The sequence below is a fragment of the Pelodiscus sinensis genome, chromosome 19 (assembly GCF_052426305.1).
Source record: "Pelodiscus sinensis isolate ZL-2025 chromosome 19, ASM5242630v1, whole genome shotgun sequence".
Lineage (NCBI taxonomy): Eukaryota > Metazoa > Chordata > Testudines > Trionychidae > Pelodiscus > Pelodiscus sinensis.
In genome coordinates this window covers 31,521,762-31,545,122 of record NC_143070.1, presented here as the reverse complement: position 1 = coordinate 31,545,122, position 23,361 = coordinate 31,521,762, and the positions used below count along the sequence as shown (strand labels likewise).

Here is a 23,361-nt window from a genome sequence, read left to right as displayed (position 1 = left end):
GATGCTCATTGGCAGGTCCTTGGTCTCCATTGGCTGTGCTGTGCAGAAGAACAAAACCCAAGTCCAGCTGGGGATGAATGGGCATAATTGATCTTACGGAGTTTGATTTAGCTGCCATGTCACAACAAGGTTGCCCCAGTACTGAGCCTGGTCCCACAAATATGTGGGGGTGGAGCAGGAGTGAGAATGAGGCCCGCAGTAACCATAAGGCCCAAAAGTCAAATCAGCACAGGTGCAGCATGGGGCTGTCCCAGCAGTTTGGAGCAGCAGGCCCACCTGGGAACCAATCACGCACTGCGGAAAGAAAACAACAAACCCATCCCCCAACTAAGTGAAGGGTAAAGCAGAAACCCCATTCCGGGCAGCCCAAGCACAGCCCCAGCCATGGCCAAAGAGCAGCTGCATGAAGCAGTGGGGTCAGGCTGCCAGTTCAGCCTGGGCAGCTCTGGGTTGCAGCAGCAGCACATACGCCTCCCAGGCCTGGTCTGGGAGCAACCCCTGGGAATATTCCAGCCTGTAGGATGTTGGGCCCATGTACCTGTGGGACACCTTTGCTGGTGTGTCCTTCCCTCCTCACTCCACCCAGCTCAGGAGGAACCCTCGGGGCATTATCTGTGGCTGTGCAGGGACAGCCAGGCCAGGCAAAATTCACTGATGTATGTAAGTGTGGGCAGCAGCGCTGCTGGATTGAAACATTGTTTTCAGTAACTCGAGTTAACTTTCCACAATGGCATGAAAATGAGCATTTCTGAGCCCTCGCTACCAATCTGAGTCTTCACAGGGGCAGGGAGCGAGGGGGAACAGGTCACTAGCGAGTGAGACCACAACGCCTGGCAGCAGGCGCTGGGACTCCAAACGTTAAGGCTTAGTCGCCTGATTGGCAGCAGCACCTCTCAAAAGATGCAAAGTCTCTGGCCTTAAACCTCTCCCCTGCCCCCCCAACTCCCTGCCCCCCACCAACCCACCCCCTGGCAGGTACAGGGATGCTGCAGTTATTGCCCCTCCCCCCCTCACCAAACCACCCCCTCGCTGTGAGCCCTGCCTCGCCTGACAGAAGGGGGGGGTCACTGACTCGTCTATTGACACCCCATCAGCATTTGCTCCCCGTGGGGGCCCCCGCCCCTTCACATCGCTACACGGGGGGGGGGGGGCCCGGCCATTGGCCCCGCGCCCCGCCCGGCAGGAGCGTTTCCCCCCCGCGGAAGGTGGAGCCCTTGTCCCCAACGCACCAGCACGAGCCGAGCCGCACCGCGCAGCCCCCCCGTGTGACAAGGAGCCGCCGCCGCCGCCCCCACCAGAGATTTCGGTCCAAGTCCCCCGCCCCGCGCTCGTCCCGGCACCGCCCGCAGCAGCGCGGCGAGTAACGGCTCCAACGGCTCCCCCAGAACTCGCCCCGGGCAGGGCGCGGCGCATGCGCAGTGGCGGCCGCCTCTCTACCCGCGCGCGGAGTCAGACGCTGCTGCGGACTCCGCCCAGGGGCCAATCGCAGCGGGGCCTGGGCAGGGGCAGGGAGCGACGGGCGGGGGGAGACGCGTTGAAAACCCGGCCGGGGCGCTGAGGAAGGGGGTGGGCGGGGTCATACCGCGCGTGCGCAGCGCATCAGTGACTCCGCTCCCGGATCAGCGCCGGGGCTTCGCTCAGACCGGGAGCTGCCTGGCCGCGCCCCCACCCCTCGGGGTTGGACGCCCCAGGTCGGGCAGCTGCATCAGCAGCTGGGGGCGGGGCCGGGCACCGCGTGTCACAACAAGGAGGCGGGTCCCCACGTGCCGGGGACGGGGCGGGGCTAGAGGGGCTGCCGGGGGCGGGGCTTGTGCTGCTGCGTGTTCGGCCCGACGGGGCCTTTCCCTGCGCTGAGCCCCGGGCGGGAGAGCAGAGCGGGGGGGGTTGTGTCCTCCCCGCCCCCCTCTGCTGCTGCTTCTGCTGCTGCGGCGGCAGAGACACTGAGCGGCCCCGCCCCCAGGGGGTTTCTGCCCTTAGTAATGGGGGGGGGGGGGCGAAGTGCGGGCTCTGGGGCCAGGCAGCAGCTGCCCTTGGTCTGACGTGGGGGCCCCCAAAGCGGGTCACAGCCCGTGTCAGAAGGGGGGGGGGACAGAGCGACTCTGAGGACCGGCAAGGCGGGGGGGGGGGCGCGGACAGAAAAGGGCGAACGCGGGGGGCGGGAGTCGGATCAAAACGGAGTGAATCCCTGGGAAGCCAAATCCCCCCCCCCCCCCCATGCCTGGCCCAGCCTCTGACCCAGGCAGGCGCCCTGGGGGGGGGGGGGGACATAGTTACAGGGGCAGGGTGGGGGGATGGAGCCAGAAGACTCCAGGGCAGTTGGGGGAACAGCAGCTGGGAGGGGCAGAGTGGGGCTGAGTCTCAGTGGGGGGGGGGGGGGTGGCTCTGCCCTGGACCCCAGTGACCCAGTTGTGTCCTGTCGCTGGCACAGACACAGTTCGCCTGGGGCAGCCACCCACGCTCTTGGGATCATTGGTCCTAAGCTTGTGGGGCTTGAGGGGAGGGGAACGTGAGGGATTGGGGCAAGCACTCTGGGTCCTGCCCTGGGAAATGGGGCAATGAAACAGAAACCAGCCTCCTGGGGTGGTGGTGGCCCTTATCACTGCCATTCTCCACCTCATCTGGGACAGTAAAACAGCCTGTTGGGGGTGGCCAGCCCTGCCTTAGTAGCTGGGGGACACTGGTCCCCAAATGAGTCCAGGCTCTGACAATTATTAATGACGGGGTGAGTCACATGCCTCAGCAGCATGTTACTTTTATTGGGTGCAAAGAGGAACAGAGTTTGATTGTAAAACATGAGGGATAAATGGGAGGGGTAATCCTTCCACCCTTTAGCCCCCCTAATGAGGAGCATGACTCAGGGCAATAGCTTCTCTCCTGAAAGGGGACGATGCTGCAATTAAACCTGTGAGGAAAACCCCCAAACCTGAGAGGATTTTCTCTCAGTAACTGACAATGGCCACAGGGCCCCTTGATGACACTGAGCAAAACCCCACTGCATCCGGTGGAGATTTAACACACCTAAGCACAGCAGGAGCAAGCGATTTGCATAGACACGCCAGAGTCCCTCCCCAGTCCCAGCTTACTGTAAGGAACACAGTCATTTTTTCCCGAAAAAACTTCCCCTGCGTCCAGACTCAAGCCGCGTTTTTTCGAAATTATTTCGAAAGAACGCGGCTTTTCTTTCGATGGCGGTAAACCTCGTTTCAAGAGGAAGAACGCTTTCCTTCGAAAGTTCCTCTTTCAAAGGAAGGCGTTCTTCAATGTAAAGAGGCCGTCTTCGAAAGAGAGCATCCAGACTCGCTGGGTGCTCTCTTTCGAAAAAGCGGATTTCCTCTATCGAAAGATCCGCCTGCAGTCTAGGCGCGATCTTTCGAAAGATGCTCTTTCGAAAGATACTTTCGAAAGAGCATCTTTCGAAAGAAGCCTGCAGTCTAGACATAGCCTGAGAGACTAGCAAAAAATCTGGAGAGTATCATGAGCTTCCATGGCACAACCCACTGCCTCAGACAACAAACACAGAGCAGTGGGCGGTCCCCATGAAAACTCGTTTTTTAAGTTTCTTTTAGTTACAGACTAACACGGCTCCCCCTGAGCCTTTTAAACAGGCAAGATTCTGTGTGTCTGTAACTGCCTGGGAGTTTTCTTAGGTAGCTTGGTGCTTGTCTGGGGCATTTCTGGGGCTCTGACTTCTCTGGGGTTTTTTTTCTTTTTTTTTTCTTTTTCTTTCTTCATTTCAGTCCAGCAAGTGTGATTGGCTCTCAGTTGTACAACCTGCTTTAAAAAAAAAAAAAAAGCTTGAACAGGCTACACTGCTTCCTTACCCTCAGAAAGCGAAACTAACCTGCAGGGCAGGGTTGCGGAGGGGCCATGGCTGCTGGGGACCTGGCCGGGAGTTTCCAGGATGAGGTAACCTGTCCCATCTGCCTGGAGTATTTCACAGACCCAGTGTCTATCAAGTGTGGGCACAACTTCTGCCGGGCCTGCCTCAGCCAGTACTGGGGAGAGTCAGACCCCAACTTCTCCTGCCCCCAGTGCAGAGAGACCACCCTGCAGAGACACCTGCATCCCAACTACCAGCTGGGCAACCTGGTGGATCTGGTGAAAAGCCTGCGGCTCCCGGTGGGGCCAGCGCCCGAGGGGCAGCCAGGGTGCGAGAGGCATCAGGAGGCCCTGAAGCTCTTCTGCCAGGAGGATCAAGCTCCCATCTGCGTGATCTGCAGAGAGTCCCGGGAGCACCGCACACACACGGCAGTGCCCATCGAGGAGGCTGCCCAGGAATATAAGGTAGGGACCAGGCTCTGCAGGGCAGGGAGTTACAGGGGCAGTTTCTCTGCAGCGACAGAGCCCCCTGCGTGTGTCTGACCTGCCCTGGGTAGAGCCAGGGGCCTGCCTGGGAACACGACCCAGCCACATGAAACTGGGCCAGGCCCAGAAGCGCTGCTGGGGAGTTACCATGGGCTGGAGAGGAGGGACCTGCTCCCCCAGTCTCACTGCTCCGTGGTGCTGTTCTCACTGGGCACGAGCCAGTGGCCCCAAGCAGCCCCCAGTGCCGCTGTCTGTGTTTGCAGGAGCAAATCCTGAGCCGCCTGCAGCATCTGCGGGAGGAGAGAGACGCGCTCCGGGGCCTGGAATCCAACTGGGCCAAGGAGAGCGAGAGGCTCCTGGTAGGTGCCGTGCCTGGCCCTGCCCAGCTGCTTTGCACAGGGGGAGGGGGTGTCAGGCTCCTGGGGCAAGCTGGTGTTAGTTCCCACTGGGGTCAGTGGGTTCACCCCAGGGTGACTGGGAGCAGCCTCTGGCTCTGCCTCTCTCCCGGGGGGGGGGGGGGGGGGCAGGGGTGAGGCCTGTCAAAGTGCTGCATGTGCCCAGCTGTGGCCAGGTCAAGCTGAGGGGAGATCTGTGCTGACCCCCGGGGATGCCAGCGGCTGGTTTGGGCCCCATTTCCTAAGGCCCGGGCTGCACCTCAGTCTGTTGGTGCCGTGACGGGGGTTGGGGTGATTTTCGGTGACACTTTTGCCCTGGGACAAGCCCTGGGACAGATCCAGCCGGCCGGGCAAAGACACGGAGTGAAACGCTCTGCGCAGCCCGGACAAGGCCCTGCCACTTCCCACGGCCCCGCTCACCCGTGTTCCGGCCCCGCCCGCTCTGCGCCCCCAGAGGCAGACGGACGTGGAGCGACAGCTGGTGCGCTGGGAGTGCGAGCGGCTGCGGCAGTTCCTGGCGGAGCGAGAGCGCCTCCTGCTGGCCCGGCTGGGAGAGCTGGACGAGGAGATTGGGAGGAGGAGGGAGGAACACGCCGCCCGCCTGGGCGAGGAGATTTCCCGGCTCAGCGCCCTGATCTCAGAGCTGGAGGAGAAGCATCGGCAGCCGGCGCTGGAATTGCTGCAGGTGAGACGGGGGGTCAGACACGCCTGGAGCCCAGTGCAGGGAGGGGACCCCCTGAGTCACTGGGGGCTCACAGGGTAACTCAGCGCAGGAAGCAGGGCCCGGGGTGGCTGCAGGGCCAGGGCCCCAGGGCTGCAGAGAGAGAGTTTGGCCCATTGGGAAGGCTGGTGAAAAGCTGCCCGCTCCCCCCTTCCCACACAAAGCAGCTGGTGAAAAGGGCTTGGCTCCCCCTAGCACAGCCCTTCAGTGGGTCTCTCACCTGGGGGAGCAGCCTGTGGGGCAGGGGAGCAGTGTGGTTCCTCTGGGGCAAGGGGCTGGGCTGGGCCATGGGCACTGACTCTGCTCTGTTTCCTTCCCCTCTAGGGTGAGAGAAGCACTGTACGCAGGTAGGTCCAGGCTCCATCTGCCCCTCACCCCCCATCATGCTTGGAGCAGGCTCAGAGCCCAGCAGTGAATCCAGCTCCAGCCCCCCACCATGGGCCTGTCTCACCCTCTGAACCCTGCCCCCTCCATACCCACCACCCTGGGGCCTCTGCTGCTGTGCGGGTGTGAGCCACCCTGGGAAGAGACTGCCCCACAGCCTGGGATGGGGAAGCCTCCGTGGGACTGGGCTGTCTCAGGGGAATATTAATAGGGCTGAGGCTGGTCACCCCAAGGGCCAAGCTTTGGCCTGGCCCATGGGGAAAGAGCCGAGTGTCCCAGGCAAGGCCCTAGGGAGGCAGTGTCCCTGTCCCAGAGCCCCCACCCTCCGGCGAGTGACGAGGCCCCTGGGGGCTGAGCGGAGAAGCTGAGGAGCAGCTGGGCCTGGAGAACGGGCCCCTCTCAGCCCTGGGAGCAGCCCAGCCAGGCCCCAATGGGTGTGCGGGAGCCGGACTGGGTGCTGCCCAGGCTGTTTTCCCCCTGGCTGGAGAGAGGCCCCAGGCTGGGCCCAGCAGGTTGTACCGGCAGGAAACTCCCTGGGCAGCCGAGGTCACTTGGTCCCGGGGCCCAGCTCCCACCCGCTCCCCTGAATGACTTTAGGGTTGCCTGATGGTTTTGACAAAAATACCAGACACGCTTGATCTCAGATGGGGGAGGGGAACCAGCCACAAGAGGAGCGGGGCTGGCAGGAGAGATTGGGGGGGGGGCGGGGAACCGGCAGGTGGGGAGCAGGGCTGGTCAGGAGGGGGTCATGGGAAGTGGGGCTGACCAGGAGAAATCAGGGAGGAGGGGGGAACCAGCTAATTGGAAGCAGGTCGCGGGGAGTGGGGCTAGCCTGGGTGCACGCAGATCCCGGGGCACTGCCTGTCCCATGCATTGTCCCAGCCCTGCTCTTCCCCCCCCTCACCCGTGTAGTTGTGTACTGCCTGGCTGGTGGGCATGCTCATGCTGTATGAGTACACAACTACGTACTGATACTCATGAAAATAAGAAAACTTACTTAATTAGAAAATACCAGACATTGATGTGTCTGGTATTTTCTCAATTTGTTTCCCAAAGAAAAAGCTCAAATACTGGACTGTCCAGTTCAAAACTGGACACCTGGCAACCCTGTCTGGCTTTGATGGGCTGAGGCAGGAGGCCAATAACATCCTCATATGTCTGCAGGGGTGAGGAGGTGATGTCACCGCATCCGGCGCCCAAGTGCCCGGAGCTGGAGCGGAGAATCCGGGACTTCCCAGGAGAGAACAGTCTCCAGGGGGCCATGACGGGATTTCTGGGTACGGGGCGGCGCTGCTGGGGGCTCCTCTCTCACTGTATGGGGGTGTGGGGAGGGGTGTGGAAAGGCCCGGCTGGGTCCCTGAGATCCCAGGGTCTGCTCCTGGAGGGCTGGTGGGTTCCTGAGCCCAGGCCAGGGTTGGGGGGTGCTCTGTGAAAAACGGCAGGATCCCAGCAGGATGTGGATGGTGGAGAGGAGGCGCGAGGAGTGAAAGTGCCTCTCCCACTGCCCCAGTACCCGGGGCCGCCCCCTCCTGCTGCCAAGCAGAGGGTCCCCCAGCCCAGCCTGCACAGGCCGAGGGGCAAGGGGAGCTGGTTGCTGTGGGAGATGTTGTCACAGACTCAGGGCCCGAGTCCCAGCTTCCTGGATGTTCATGACGCCTCCCTGTCTGATGCCAGCCGCACGCCTGGGCCCGGTGTCTGAACCCCTTGGGCCAGACACTCAGAGCTGGGCAGGTGCCCGGTGAGTCACACAGGTGTCTGGCGGGACTTTCAGAAGCCCCTGAGCAGCTGGGCCCCTAACTTCCACTAGAGCCCATAGGAGTTGGGCACCTCCCCTGTGCGGGCGCGGGTGAAATCCCAGGGGCCTCTCTGCATGGCTGAGGGGAGAAACACCTGAGAAACTGGTTCCCGGGCCTGATTTCCCAGGGCACATCTGGCAGCATGGGGCAGAGCTGGGCTGTGAGCCCTGGGCACTGCCCCCCCCAGTGACGGGTTTTTCTCTTCCCTTCCAGGGGCGCTGGCTGTGGAGAGAGGTGAGGATCCCAGGGCGCTGCCCTAGGGCCAGGCATGGCAGCTGTTGAGAGCCTGGGCGGGCGCGAGGAGATTGGCGCAGGGGAAAGCCCAGGCGGGAGGGGTGGGACAGAGCAGCCGAGGGATGTCGGAGGCAGTGGGGAGCTGGGGCAGAGCCCACGGTGGTAGGAGGGGCCCGGACATCCCTGCTCCCGCTCTGTGGGTGGAGCAGGGGGGGGGGGGGCGGGAGCTCTGTGGTGGGAATTCTCACCTCTCTCTCTCTCTCTGCTTGTTCCAGGATTTAGGCGAGCCCGAAAATTCGCAGGTAACTGGCCTTGCTCTGGTGTCGGTGACTCCAGCTCCCACTCTCAGGAGAGACTGGCTCTCTGCAGCCCCCCCCCCCCCACCCCACCCTCCGCGCTGTGCCATTGCTGCAGGCCTGGGAGATGGCCCGGCCCTTGGCAGAGCAGTAACCCCCAGATCCTCGGGCCCGCCCCTTTGCAGGGACCCCAGAGGCAGGGGCTGGGAGCCAGGGGGCCTCACACACCCTGCTGGCAAAGCTGGAGCCCGGGGAGTGGCTGGGGGGTGTAATGGAGTCAGATTGTGACTCCAGAGCTAAGGCCGGGAGACGCTTCCCACCTGAATCCTGCTCATCCACCCTTGGCCTGGGACCGGAAACTGCTTCCTGGCAGGGTCCCCTCGGTCCAATATGGCTGGTGTTTCATAAACATTCATTCTAAACATTTAAACTGGGCCTGTGGGCTAGCAAACCCTGGGCCACCCGCCTTCTTCTCACCAGCACCCGGCAGCTCCACCCCTGCTCCCCAGCCACTGGGAGCGGCCAGTGCTTAACGTAGTATGGAAGAGGTGCCAAGTGGGGCACATTTTTTACTTTACTAAGTTATGTTCAGGGCCCAGAGGTGCCAGGGCTGGGAACTGCCAGGCCCAGAGGTCTCAGAGGGGACCATGTTAGTCTGTACCTTAAAAAAAATAAAAAAACGAGTGCTCCTGTAGCACCTGAGAAACCAGCAAAAGAAAATATTAGTCTATAGGATCAGGGGTGGCCCGTGAGCCTAGGCAAACAAGGCAGTTGCCTAGGGCGCCCCATGATTACGTCATGGCCTTGCAGGCGGGGGCGCCGATTGCGCCTTCCACCTGGGGTGCCAGCTGCCGCAGCCGGCCTCAGGTCCCAGCATTTCATGACTCCACATTGCACCTCCGTGGTTTGTGCCTAGCCCCAGGAAGAACGGATCCCGGGCAGCCCAGCTCTGTGGGCTGGGCCCTCAGGCAGGGCAGGCGTGTCCCTGGCAATACAAGCTGGCTGCGTCTAGACTGGCAACTTGCCAGCTGTCTACACTGGCCACTTGAATTTCTGCAGAAACACTGATGATCTCTTGTAAGATTGTCAGTGTTCTTGCGGAAATACTGTGCTGCTCCCGTTCGAGCAAAAGCCCTCTTGCGCAAATGCCCATCTGCTCCTCCTCTGCCCCCTGCCTTTAACCCCTTCCCCGGTGCCTCTCTAGCCCCCTGGCACCCACCCTTCCCTTCCCACCCACTGAGGATCAAACCTGCCACCACCACCCCCATCTGCCCTGGTGCCTTCCCCATCCCTGTCCCCCGGCATTTGTCTCTCCCCCACTCTGCCCCTTGGTGTCTTTCCTTTTCTCATTCTGCCCTGCCCCCCTCTCTTCAGCACAAACCCCTTTCCCCTCCCCACCCTCACCCCTGCTGCTTTCCCTCTCCCCTCACACTCCCTCCACCTTCCCCTTAGTTCTCCCCTGACCCTGAACTCCTCATCCCCCTCTAGCCCCTGGTACCAGCCCCTCTGGTCACCTCTCCTCTGCCTCCCTGAGGCCCCTCTCTGCCTTCACCTCCGTCAGAACCACAGAACTGGCAGGGACCTCGAGAGTCATTGAGTCCAATCCCCTGCCCTCACGGCAAGACCAAGCACCATCCAGACCATCCCTGACAGGTGTGTGTCCAACCCGCTCTTCAATATCTCCAGGGATGGAGACTCCACAACCCCACAGGCAACTTATTCCAGTGTCTCACCACCCGGACAGGCAGAAAGTTTTTCCTAGTGTCCAACCTAAACCTCCCTTGCTGCAGTTTAAGCCCCTTGCTGCTTGTCCTGTCCTCAGAGGCCAAGGGGAACAGTTTTTCTCCCTCCTCCTTGTGACACCCTTTTAGATACTTGAAAACCACTCTCATGTCCTCTCTCAGTCTTCTCCTTTCCAAACTAAACAAGCCCAATTCCTCCAGTCTTCCCTCCTCTCTCATGTTCTCTAGACCTTGTATCATTCTTATTCCTATTCTCTGGACCTTCTCCAATTTCTCCGCCTCTCCTGAAATGTGGGGCCCAGAACTTGACACCGTTGTCAAACTGAGGCCTGATCAGCATAGAGGAGAGCAGGGGACGACTCCTTGTCTGCATCTAGACTGGCATGATTTTCCAGAAATGATTTTAACGGAAAAGTTTTCCGTTAAAAGCATTTTCGGGACAGAGCTTCTAGATTGGCAGGACGCTTTTCTGCAAAAGCACTTTTTGCAGAAAAGCGTCCGTAGCCAATCTAGACGCGCTTTTCCGCAAAAAAGCCCCGATCGCCATTTTCGCAGTCAGGGCTTTTTTGCAGAAAACAAATCTGAGCTGTCTACACTGGCCCTTTTGCGCAAAAGGACTTTTGCCCGAACGGGAGCAGCACAGTATTTACGCAAGAACATTGACTATCTTACAAGAAATCGTCAGTGCTTTTGTGGAAATTCAAGTGGCCAGTGTAGACAGCTGGCAAGTTTTTCCGGAAAAGCGGCTGATTTTCTGGAAAAACTGGCCAGTCTAGACACAGCCCTTATGTCTTGCTCACAGCACTCCTGGGAATCTGCCTCCATGGTGCCTGCTCTTCCTTTTGCCCCTCTGCCTGCCTGGTGTCTCCTACCTGGGCCCCCCTTTGGGTCCTGTGGTGTAGGCCCCACCCCATCTCTGCCACATTGGTGCCCACTTCTCGTCACCCCTCTGCCTTCCTTGGGCCTCCCCTTCCCCACACCCCTCTGTCTGTTCACCTGTGACCCTCTGCCCCCTGGTGTCCACCCCTCCCTCTGCCCTCCTTGCCATCTGCCCCTCCACCCAGCCCCCCAGGGGACTGCCCCCTCCCTCACCCCTCTGTCCCCTTGTGCCTGCTCCTCTTGCCCCACATTTGCCCTATGGTGGCTCCCTCCCCTCCACCCCTCCCCCTCTGCCCCATCATCTGCCCCTCCCCTTTCCTCTCCCAGCATTACCCTGCCCCTCCCCCCACTGACAGCTTGCCACTCCTCCCCCACTACTCCTGCCCTTTTCCTGCTCTTTGTCTCCTCACCTGCAGAGGGGCCCTGACTCCCCTCAGGCAATAACACCCCTCTGCACAGCAATTAACGGGGGGCAGGTTAATTTCCTGCTGACCCCAGGGACCCGCCCCTGCCCCTGGCCCTGACTCTGAGACTCTCTCCCCAGTGGACGTGACACTGGATCCAGACACGGCTCATCCCAACCTCGTCCTGTCTGAGGATCGGAAACATGTGAGACTCGGAGACACGCGCCAGGATCTGCCCGACACACTGGAGAGATTTGACCCTTGTCCCTGTGTGCTGGGCGCCAAGGGGTTCACGGGTGGGAGGCATTACTGGGAGGTGGAGGTGGGAGACAAGACTGACTGGGACCTGGGTGTCTGCAGAGAATCTGTGAGCAGGAAGGGGAAGGTCACACTCACAACCAAACAAGGATACTGGGCCGTGTGGCTGAGGAGTGGGGATAAATACACAGTCTCTACCTCCCCTTGGACCCCCCTCCCCGTGAGCGCCAGGCCCAGCCGGGTGGGGGTTTTCCTGGACTACGAGGCGGGCGAGGTCTCGTTTTACAATGTGACTGACAGGTCCCATCTCTTCACCTTCACCGGCACCTTCTCCGGGACGCTCTGTCCGTATTTCTGTCCTGGTTACGATGAGACTCCCCTGACCATCTGCCCGGTGCCGGCCTAGGCCGGAGGGAATCCCTGCCCCTGACGGTTATTGCAGGTACCTGGACATTTTGTGCCAACCGGTCACTGCCCCTTGCCCTTTGCAACTGGATCCTCCAGTGAAAAACCAGACACCTGGCAGCCGGGTGAATGGAACCCTCTGGCTGGAAGGATCCCAGTCCGATTTTCGTCCCTGCCCCTGGGTTTGCTCCACCCCAGCACAGGGTGATGCTGGTGTAAGCAGGGTCAGGGTAAGCTCTACTCTGACATCTGGTGGTGAACTGTAGCGAGTGGTGCAAAGAGACTTCAGGGGCTGATCTCATTTACATAGATACATCCAATTTGCATAGACACACCCACCATGACTGAGAGGCTGGGGGTAGATTTTGTACTTGGTGGTGGTGTGTCCTTGTCTGAGTGCCTAAACAGCACTGATTGTATCTTTCTCTCTCTACTATGGAGTATCAGAACTAATTTGGATTCTATTAGGTATCTAGTTGTGAGCTGAAGAGTTGACTTCACTGTAAGCTACTGGAGCACTGGCACTGAGGCTCCTCTATTATGAGCTGAACTTATTGAAATCACTGGCTGTTTCTACAATGACACGATTTTCTGGAGATGCTTTTAATGGAAAAGTTTTCCGTTAAAAGCATTTTTGGAAAAGCGTGTCTAGATTGGCAAGATGCTTTTCTGCAAAAGCGCTTTTTGCGGAAAAGCGTCCATGGCCAATCTAGATGTGCTTTTCCACATAAAAGCCCCGATTGCCATTTTTGCGGAAAACAAATCTCTGTTGTCTACATTGGCCCTTTTGTGCACAAGTTTTTTGGGAAAAAGACTTTTACCCGAACGGGAGCAGCATAGTATTTCCACAAAAGCACTGACAATCTTACATGAGATCGTCAGTGCTTTTGCAGAAATTCAAGTAGCCAGTATAGACAGCTGGCAAGTTCTTCCGCAAAACTGCTTTTGCGGAAAAACTTGCCAGTCTAGACACAGCCAGGGCTGTGTCTACATTGGCACCCGTTTTTGGAAAAGGGATGCTAATGAGACCAGTCGGAATTTCAAATCCGTGGAGGATTTAAATATCCCCCGCGGCATTTGCATTTACATGGCTTCTGCTTTTTTCTGGCTTGGGGTTAAGCCGGAGAAAAGCGCCAGTCTGGACGTGATTTTCCGGAAAATAAACCCTTTTCCGGAAGATCCCTTATTCCTACTTGAAAGTAAAAAGAAAACTGGGGATTACCCCCAACACTGGAGAAGGTGGGCATTGATCCCACTGCCTCTCTTATGCAAAGCAAGCGCTCTACCACTTGAGCTAATTCCCCTGCTATGGTAGAGTCACCCTTCTTGGAGGCTCTTCCCTTCTCCACAGGGACGTCTGCCTTCTAGGTCAGTTAGACCTGGGAAAGGAGAAGGCTCTGAAAAGGCCTCAAAGACAACTCTCAAGGAGACTCCCTGCAGCAAAGCCATGGGGGGGGCACTCTGAGATGGCCCCTGCCCTGCAGCCTGTCCCACCTGGCCATTGTCATGGATTCTCTGTGAGGTCATCACCTCCCAGCCTCCTTTAGCCAATAAGCTGAGGGGCTGCAAAAAGCCCTTGTGATGTCACTGCCACACCCACCCCTGCCCTCCAGGGCTAATGTCCTGCCCCAGACAGCCCCTTTGCATGGCTGAGCTGCTCCCAGGGGTGAAAGTGACACATTTCTTACAGGGCCTGTTCTATTGGGCACCACCCCTTGGGCAGGAGGAGGCTCAAGGCAGGAAGTTGGGGGAGGGGTTGTGATAGGACAGTACCTGTAAGAAATTAAAATGTGGAGTGTGGGTGATTCAGGGCAGGGATTTGGGGAGTGTGTGAGAGTGGGGGGGGCTCAGGACAGGAGTGAGGATGTGGGAGGGTAGAGAAGTCAGGGCACAGGATTAGGGATGGGGGAGGCTTGGGGCTGGGACTGTGTATCGAGGGGATCAATGGGACTAGATTCCCAGCTCCCTCTGCTCTGGGCTCCCTGAGGCCCTTTAACACACAAGGGCTTTCTCTGTAGCGTGATGGGGAGAGGAAATCCTGAGCCAGTGACACAGACTGACCTGGGCGCAGGCGAATGAGGGGGGTTTCAGTGAAGCTACATGTGAATGGATCCATCTAGAAACCCCTGCCAGCCACACGCACGGGGGGAGGGGACTTGAGCCAAGGAAGCGAAGGGGGTTAATCAGATGGACGGGAGTTTCCAGTGCTGGGCTGTGGCGAAGATGGATGCAGGGATGTCACAGGGCACTAGCATGGCCGGGGAACAGAGAGGCCCTACTGCACTGAGAGACATGGCAAAGCCTGGGATTGAGCCAGGGACCTTTAAATATTTCATCTTAGGCTCCCCACACTGAGCTGCCCATAAACCCCTCTAGCTGGTTATTAACTGTCCGGGATGTCTGGCAGCCGTGTCACTAACATGATGCCGTCGTGCCCGGCCCAGGAAGGCGCGACTGGTGTTTCCTGCCACCTGCAGTTTGACTGGCTCCTCCCCCCCATTCCTGCCTTAGCTCCCGGGCTGACCTGGCAGCTGAAGTGGTCGGGGGCCCAGCAGCCTGGGCAGGGAGTCGGGTGGCCAGACCCTGGTGGCAAGAGTCTTGGTGCTTCTTGTTTCCCTGCCCCCTCTGGTGCCCTCACTCCTCACCCGCAGCCCCTGCTGCCTGCCTGGGTCCCTGTGCTGTGTCAGACGCTCAATGAACCCTCCTGTTTCACACAGGCTGGGCGTGGCTCTGGGCGAGGGCACAGGGCTGTGTCATTCCCTGTGGGAGCGGGAGGCCCCCGGAGCCCAGAGCGAGTGGACTCCCCAAGGGGCACACGGTGAGAGACAGGGGGCTGGCGGCTCAGGGAGCGGCGGTCCCAGGAGGCAGAGGGCACCTGTGACTCTGGGCTGGCAGCTGACACTCTGCTCCTTGCTTCCCTCCCGCTGCTTCACCTCCCAGGGCTTCTTTCTCCTTCCCTGTCCATAGCAGGCAGCTGCACAAAGGCAAGTCACCAAACCAGACACCCCTGTGGCCAGCAGAGCCTCTCAGGGCGCCCCCGCCTGCCCCATGCTGAGAGCCAGGCCCAAGCAGGAAAAAGGCGGGTGGGCCCTCTTGGCGCCAGGGTCTCACCACCCATCTTCTTCCTGCCATCAGCAGCCACAGCCCCTGTCAGCCACTGGGTCAGCACAGGACGGGGGCAGGAAATGGCCAAGTAGCGAGTTAGGGTGTGAGGGGCCGGTAAACCTCATCTTGCCTTGCAGGGCCACCAGCAACAGCATCTCTTGTGCACTGCTGGGGAGTAAAGCATCCCTGAGGGAGAAGTGGTGATGTGAGAGCAGCCCCCATAGCCGCTGAAGTAGCTTTGTGGGGGGTACATTAGTGTGAAGTGTTAAGGGCCCCCTGGTTCAATCCCAGTCCTTGGTGGAAATCTTTGCTCCTGTGGCTGAGCCCTTGTGTGGGTACGTCTACACCTGGGCTCTTATTTCTAGCAAAGCAGACACTCCAGACACTCCAGAGTTGCACATGAAGCAGGGATTTAAATAGCAAGTGCTTCATTTGCATACTCTCACCCATGTGCTGTTCTGAAAGTGAAAGGGCGTCTGGGGCTGCTGCATTACTTCAAACCAAGCCCCTTGGTTCAAACTAATGTTACTCATCATTTTTTGCCCTCTGTGCCTTCCCCCCCCCCAGCACACACCAATCCCCCCCCCCAACACACCCTCTTCCCACTTTCCTCTCCCCCTCCCCCTGCTGGTAACACAAACAGGACTTTTCCCTGTTGAAAGAACAAACTCTCTGGTTTTTATGTGGGGAATGTAGAACTGGGGAGGGGCTGGGGAAAGACCCTGGGAGGGGGAGGAGGCTGGGAGAAAGGGCTAAGGCTGGCACCTTCCTCTGATGGTCCCACTGCCTCACGTCAGGGGCCTCAGCAGCGCCGGGGGGTGGCTCCAGGGGGAGAAGCTGGTTCAGGGGAACTTGAGCTGCTGGGCCACTGAAGCAGGCCCCCAGCAGCAGCCTCTGTGCAGGGCTCACACGCTCCAGGCATCCCAGTCATATTGAGTCTCCCCATGTGGCTTGGGCTCCACAGCCTGCCCCTCCCCAGCTGGTGCCTTGATGCCTTGAGGTAGCCACTGCAGCAGCAGGAATTTGGGCATCAGTTCCCCTGTTGTTGGGGACAGGAAGCCAGGCCTCCCTTGGCCCTCTTTCTGCCTGGTCCTTCTTGTCCATCCATCTTCCCATTCCCATCCCCCCCATCAGCAGCTACCATCCATTTCAGTCTCTGGGTGAGCTCAGGAAAAGAGGCAGGAAATCGGACAAAGTAACAAGACAAGCAACTAACCCTCAACTTCCCTTGTGCTCTGAGAGTCCAATTTGCTGAGACCTGCCCCTGAGAGGGCTGGCTTGATGCTGCTCTGAGGAGAGCTCCTTTATCCTTCCCTGGCAGAGGAGGGGCAGGACTTGCTGGCTCTTAAGTGGAGGAGCAGGGCAGACAAGACCCTTCCAGGGCACTCAGCTGGGCTCTTCACAGAGGAGCCAAAGAAGGGATGAGCCTTAAGAGTAAAGGCTTTTGCCAAAGCCTTGGATTGAACCAAGGACCTTTAGATCTTCAGTCTAACGCTCTCCCCACTGAGCTACTTTGGCACCTCATGTGCCTGGTTTCCCCACTTCTCTCCCAATATGTCTGCACTGCATGTTGTGCTTCCACAAAAACCTCCCCCTGTGTGTGTGGCTGGCAGGGGTTGCTAGATGGATCCATTCATATGTAGCTTTACTGAAACCCCCCTTGTTTCTGCCTTTAACCTCCCCTGGCCCAAGGGATGCTGCCCAATAGAACAGTTCCTGTAAGAAATGTGTCACTTTCACCCCTGGGAGCAGCTCAGCCATGCAAAGGGGCTGCCTGGGGCAGGGCATTAGCCCTGGAGGGCAGGGGTGGGTGTGGCAGTGACATCATAGGGGCCTTTCACAGCACTTCATCTCATTGGCTAAAGGAGGTTGGGAGGTGATGACCTCACAGAGAGTCCATGACAATGGCCAGGTGGGATAGGCTGCAGGGCAGAGGAAACCTCAGAGACTTTGCTGCAGGGAGTCTCAGAGCCCCCCATGGCTTTGCTGCAGGGAGTCTCCTTCTGGAGATCTGCCCTTGAGGCCAGAGAGGGAATGAGGGTCACAAGCACGAGTGTGAGGAGGAGCCTCATTGGAGCATTCGTCTTTCCCGTGACTAACTGACCTAGAACACAGACGTCCTTGTGGAGAAGGTAAGAGTCTCCAAGAGAAGCCCTGTTGGTACAGTGGGGGAATTAGCTCAAGTGGTAGAGCGCTCACGTAGCATGTGAGAGGCAGTGGTATCAGTGCTCACATTCTCCACTAATGGGGTAAATCCCCATTTTTCTTCTCACACACAGAGCCAGCGAGGGGGCTAATTGTCTCCATTGGCCCCCTCCCTCTTCCTACTTTGTCTCCCCAAAAGACAGTCAGGCCAGGGCAGGAGGCTGCTGGGACTCAGCCTCCCATTGCCTTGCAGTGAGAGAAGTGATGGAGACAGAGTTGCCCCACTGGGAAAGTGCCTGATACACAGGGGAGAGGCAGCAGCTCCCTCCACATGGTCTCCAGCTGGATCCCTGGGGGTGGGGCCTTGGCTGCTTCCTTGCTGGCCTAACAAGAGAGCTCTTTGCCCCACCTCCATGATCCTCCTCACAAAGCTGATTGGCTGGCTGAGAATGCCACTCAAGGACACAATCGCTCAGCTCCCTGGGATGCACTGAGTGACAGAGCAGACTGACGGGAGGTGTCGGTGGAGCAGGTCACCAGCCCAGCCCCTGAGCTCAGCCCATGTGGGAGGCAGCCAGGCAGGAGTCAGAGCCGGGCAGGGCCAGGGGACGGGAAAGGGGTGAGTCAGAGAACAGAGACAGGGCAGCAATAAAGAACATCCACAAACCCAGCCTAACTGCTTGGCCGGCTGCCATGCGAACCACGACTCCATCCTCCGCCAGCCCCCAGCGCTTAGCCCACCCAGCCCCACTGGGCTAGTGCTGAGTGTGCCATGGAGCTTCCTGTAGCGCTGCCCATGCAGGAGGGGGGAGGGGCCTTCTGAAAATGGCAAGTGTTGTCTTAGCAGTGAGGGAGAGGGGGGGAAAGGAGCCTGAAGTAACCTCTTGGGTCACAGCTGCTGTAACATGTGTTAATGAGGTGAGAAAAATGACTAGGCAGTTGTTATGTGAAAGTTCAGGCTGGTTTCCCTGACTGGGAATGGAACCCAGGCCACAGCAGTGAGAGTGCTGGATCCTAACCACTAGACCAGCAGGGACACATAAACCAAGCCCCTAGCCTTTCACAGGCCATTTTCTGTCCACTTCAGGATTGGGGGAGGGTCCATTCTCCCTTGCCCAGAGGGACAAGAACAGAAACCAAACAGAACATCAAAGCAACCAGACTGGGCCATTCCAGTTGTCCAGCTAGCCCAGGATCCTGTCTCAGGACAGCAGCCAAGTTCATTCTCCCAAGGGAATCCTCAGCACAGACAATTATTACATGATCCCTCCCATCGCCCATTCTCAGCTTCTGGAATACACCAGCTAGGGACACCTGCCCTGTGATGTCACTGCCACACCCACCCCTGCCCTCCAGGGCTAATGTCCCTTTGCATGGCTGAGCTGCTCCCAGGGGTGAAAGTGACACATTTCTTACAGGGCCTGTTCTATTGGGCACCACCCCTTGGGCAGGAGGAGGCTCAAGGCAGGAAGTTGGGGGAGGGGTTGTGATAGGACAGTACCTGTAAGAAATTAAAATGTGGAGTGTGGGTGATTCAGGGCAGGGATTTGGGGAGTGTGTGAGAGTGGGGGGGGGGCCTCAGGACAGGAGTGAGGATGTGGGAGGGTAGAGAAGTCAGGGCACAGGATTGGGGATGGGGGAGGCTTGGGGCTGGGACTGTGTATCGAGGGGATCAATGGGACTAGAATCTCAGCTCCCTCTGCTCTGGGCTCCCTGAGGCCCTTTAACACACATGGACTGACCTGGGGTGCAGGCTGCAGACCAATGAGGGGGGTTTCAGTGAAGCTACATGTAAATGGATCACTCTAGCAATCCCTGCCAGCCACACGCACAGGGGGAGGGGACTTTAGCCAAAGAAGCTGAAGCAGCCACTCTGAGGGAGGTTTAGAAGCAAAGATGGGCTGCTGCCAGGATGGATGAGGGGATTGACAGGGCACGAGCATGGCCAGGGGACCAGAGAGGGCCCTGCTGCACCGAGAGACATGGCAAAGCCTGGGATTGAACCACAGACCTTTAAATGTTTCATCTAAGGCTCCCAACACTGAGCTACCAATAAACCCGTCTGGTCGGTTAGTAACTTTCCAGGCTGTTTGGCAGCCGTGTCACAAACATGACGCCATCATGCACTGCCCAGGAAGGCAAGACTGGTGTTTCCTGCCACCTGCAGTTTGACTTGCTCCTTCCCCCCATTCCTGCCTTAGCTCCCTGGCTGACCTGACAGCTGAAGTAGTTCAGGGGTCCAACATCCTGGGCAGGGAGTCGGGTGGCCAGACCCTGGTGGCAACAGTCTTGGTGCTACTTGTTTCCCTGCCCCCTCTGGTGCCCTCGCTCCCCACCCGCAGCCCCTGCTGCCTGCCTGGGTCCCTGTGCTGTGTCAGATGCTCAATGAGCCCTCCTGTTTCACATGGGCTGAGAGTCACTCACTCTGGACTAGAGAACAGGGCTGTGTCATTCCTTACACGAGTGGGAGGCGCCTGGAGCCCTGAGCAAGCAGACTTCCAAAGGGGCACATGACACAGTGAGAGACAGGCAGCTGGTGTCTCAGGGAGGGGCGGTCTCCACAGCAAATATCTCTGTAGCCAGCATAGGGCTTGAACCCATGACCATTATTAGCACCACACTCTAACCAACTGATCTAGCTGACCTATCAGACTCTAACTCACAAATGGCCCTTTCAGAAAGGTGCCTCCGGCAGCTGCAGAGCTGTCTCTGCAGCTGCCAATGGCTCTTCTCTGATAAGACCACTAGCAACTCACTGTGGCTACGTCTAGACTACAGGCTTCTGTCAACAGAAGTTTTGTCGACGGATACTGTCGACAAAACTTCTGTCGACAAAGAGCATCTAGACTACATTGAGTTCTGTCGACAAAGCAAGCTGCTTTGTCGACATGGTAGGGTAGATGCAAAGGACAGTTTACATGCAATAACACCTTCTGTCGACAGAAACTCTGTCGACAGAAGGCGTTATGCCTCGTAAAATGAGGTTTACCAGCGTCGACAAAACTGCTGAGTTCTGTCAACGTTATGTAGACAGAACTCAGCGGTAGTGTAGACGCAGGTATAGTTTTGTTGACAAAAGTCCACTTTTGTCGACAAAACTCTGTAGTCTAGACACACCCTGTGACATGGGCTGTCTAGTCCAGATGGTTTGAGGTTTGGTCAACGTGGCTGGTGGCCGGCATGGCGCACTGAGACCCAGGGCAAAGAGGCAGCCGGAATCTCTTGCTGCCAGCACCTTGCCTCCCAGCTTCTTCCCTGTCAGCAGCAGCCGCAGTCCCTTCGGCCACAGGGTCAGCCCAGGAATGGAGGCGGGAATGGGGCCAAGTAGGGAGTCAGGCTGAGGGGTCAGGCAAAGCTCATCTTGCCCTGCAGGGCCACTGATGACAGCTTCTCTCTTGTGTGCTGCTGAGGAGAAAAATGTCCTGAGAGGGCCCATAGAGACCAATTTAAAAGAGAATTTAGATGGAGGCACCTGTTAGTGCCAGGGTGGCAAGAGTCAGAGCCTGGCAGCTGCTGGGACCACACAGGAGGGTATCGGGGAAGCAGCAAGCTCCAGCCAGGTTGTAAGTTCCAGGGCCCAGCCCATCTCACCCACCCGTTGAGCCAGACAGACCACAGCATAGATACAAAATTCTCTCTGGGGAGCCTGCAGATAAGGAAGCCAAAGCACATCCCAACAAGCTCTTATTCACCCAGCCATACAACCTGTGCTGCCCACGCAGGGAAGGAGCTGCCTGAGAATTGTGCTTGGCAGGTCTCCCAGCTACAGCCTGCCTCTGGCACCCCAGCACCTCCACCTCCCTTCCCTCAACCCACTGGCACTCCCTGTGATAGAAAAGGGCAAAGACCAGACAGGTTTCATGACAAGGCTGGTTTCCCTGACTGGGAATCGAACCCAGGGCACAGCGGTGAAAGGGCTGTATTCTATCTGTAGCCTAGCCCCTAGACCATCAGGAAGACAAGCACCTGCATGGCTTGCTCAGCTACACTAGCTCTTCTCAGGCCCCTTTCTGTCCCTTTCAGGATATGGGTCCATTCTCAGAGAAGACACGTGATGCCAACGTATTTTGCAGCTCCAGATTCTACCAGAAGGTGCCTCCCAGCACTTTTCCCCAACCGCACTCTCAGGGCCGGAGACGTGGACCTGCCCCTGTGCATCGTTGGGGATGCCGCCTGCCCTTTGCTCCCTGGGCTGATGAAGCCCTACACAGGATAGCCCTAAAGCAAGGATTGTTTCTCACGCAGGCTCAGCAGGGTCTGTATTAGTGTGGAGGAGCCTTCGCGTCCTTTAAAGAGAGATTCCGCTGTCCGCTCCCCTGGCTGGACCTTGGCGAGTCGAACGTCCCCCAAGTGTCCTCCAGAATAGTTGTGAGAACAAAGCAGAGACATTCCTGCCCCCTGCACAGCTGGCCTGGTCACTCCAACCCTGCTGCTTTAGCCCCCTGCCAGTCTCATTCCTACTCTTCCCTGCCGCCCCATCTTTTAAGTGGCATCCCGGGCAACGTTCTCACGATGATCTGACAACCCTTCAATGAAGGGAATGCCCAGCCTCTTGTTCTTAGTCACCCAGCCTGCCTCTTTCTAGTACAAACTCCCTGTGCCAAAGGCAGAGCTACAACCAGCTCAAACTCTGTTGCATTTAAGGGCAGCCTCTGGAGTCAGATCCTGCAGCTTTAAGCAGAGCTCCAGTAGGAAATCCAGGGAGTTCAAACTCTCCCACTGCCTTGCCAGTCACAATGGCCTCTGCAACCACTCCAGGCTTGTGGTTTCCTTCTTCTCAACATTCCTCCCCAATCAGCCTTTTCCTGAACCAGCAGTTCTATGGGTGGCCAGGGGAGGTCTCTTCTGTGTTTCAGAAGGACTTAGGAAAACATGAACAAAGACTACAACAAGGTACCACTGAGAGTTGCATCCTAGATCTCTTGTTCACAAGGCAGGTGCTTTAACCAGCTAAGCCATGGTGCCTTCCCTGGACAGAGCTGTTCTGGTTTATGGTCCAGGACAACACCTTGGACTCAAAAAATAAGAAGTAACATTAGTTCGAACCAAGGGCTTTGGTTTGAACTACCGTGTCCAGCCACGCACTTACTGGTTCAAATCAACTGTGATTTGGACTAGCGAGCCAGGCAAGATCTTGCTAATGAAGCAGGGGATATTTAAATCTCTGCTTCATTAGCAATTTTGGTCACCTACATTTGCATCTCTAGTCCAAACTAGGGAGCAAATGTAGATGTACTCAAACAGGACTCCGAACTGAGATCATTAAATAACAGAATATTTAATTTCCATCAAAGTGTAACAACGATTTCATTTCATGTAGCAATATGAATCATCATAGCTTGTTTGCTAAATCAAGAAGATGGACAATTTTGTTTTATGCCTCAAAGGAACAATCCCCATAAGATACGAAATAGCTATGGAATGTGTTGTAACGTTAATGTTCTTTTTGATTTCATACTAAATATATGAAGTCATGTACCTTGTTAACTATCCCTTGTTTCAGAATTGTTTCTTCTATCAAATTATAAAACTATATTTAGCTAAGCTCTTTGTGAGTAACTGGTGGGTACCACAGTAGCACACATCTGCACAAGCGCAAACGACCTCACTAGTGGGGCACATTATGAAACTCACTCTGCCCATTGGTCGCCACTGGAACACCCTGAGAAAAGTGGCAGGAATGGGGCCAAGTGCGAGTCAGGCAGAGGGGGGCAGGCAAAACTCATCTTGCCTTGCAGGGCCACAGAGAACAGCATCTCTCTTGTATACTGCCACAGAAAAAAAACCATGCCTGAGAGAAGCGTCGGCCTTAGACAGCTGCAGACACCTGCCAAAGTAGCTCAGTTGAGAGAGTGTTAGACTGAAGATTTGAATGGTCCTGGTTCAATCCCTGGCTTTGGCAAAAGCCTTTCTCGAGATGGCTTAGTCTATTTTGGCATCTCTGGTAAGCAAACATCTGGGCTATGTCTACACTTTCGGGTTCTTGTGCAAGAAGTTTTGCGCAAGAACACATCCACACTGCCATGTGTGAGCTGTGCTTTTGTGCAAGTGCATCCATGGCGGTGTGGATGCTCCCTTGTGCAAGAACTTTCCAATGGCCATTTTAGCCATAGGGCTTTCTTGCACAAGAAACCCCTGCCGAGCATCCACATTGCCCTCTTGTTCAAGAGCCCCTGTGCAAGAGGGCTTACACCTGTTAAAAAAAAGAGCATAGCTCTTGCACAAGAAGTCCTCTCTTACCATGCCGTACTTTAAATCTTCTTGCACAGGAACAGGTGGGCAGCGTGGACGC

The 23,361-nt window shown here is 57.4% G+C and overlaps 1 protein-coding gene and 2 non-coding genes across 3 annotated transcripts; 1 reads left to right on the top strand and 2 right to left on the bottom strand.

Annotated features, from left to right (window-relative positions):
• Positions 1-6,982: 6,982 nt before the first annotated feature.
• Positions 6,983-12,790, top strand: LOC142820485 (E3 ubiquitin-protein ligase TRIM39-like). The gene is made up of 4 exons (XM_089770515.1): positions 6,983-7,082; positions 7,815-7,835; positions 8,111-8,137; positions 11,297-12,790. The coding sequence occupies exons 1-4, from the start codon at positions 6,983-6,985 to the stop codon at positions 11,818-11,820; spliced, it is 672 nt and encodes a 223-aa protein (XP_089626641.1). The 3' UTR covers positions 11,821-12,790.
• A 3,579-nt stretch (positions 12,791-16,369) lies between these two features.
• TRNAF-GAA (transfer RNA phenylalanine (anticodon GAA)) lies at positions 16,370-16,442 on the bottom strand. Its single transcript has one exon. It is a non-coding gene; the product is annotated as a tRNA-Phe (tRNA).
• Positions 16,443-18,033: 1,591 nt separating this feature from the next.
• Positions 18,034-18,105, bottom strand: TRNAE-CUC (transfer RNA glutamic acid (anticodon CUC)). Its single transcript has one exon. It is a non-coding gene; the product is annotated as a tRNA-Glu (tRNA).
• Positions 18,106-23,361: the final 5,256 nt, after the last annotated feature.

What these genes read in the sequence shown, in the direction of transcription:
- LOC142820485 (XM_089770515.1), top strand. Translation starts at nt 6,983, where the DNA reads ATGTCACCGCATCCGGCGCCCAAGTGCCCGGAGCTGGAGCGGAGAATC. An exon ending in GGCGCTGGCTGTGGAGAGAG is followed by an intron (nt 7,836 to 8,110) that starts GTGAGGATCCCA and finishes TGCTTGTTCCAG; the next exon opens with GATTTAGGCGAGCCCGAAAA. An exon ending in GCGAGCCCGAAAATTCGCAG is followed by an intron (nt 8,138 to 11,296) that starts GTAACTGGCCTT and finishes CTCTCTCCCCAG; the next exon opens with TGGACGTGACACTGGATCCA.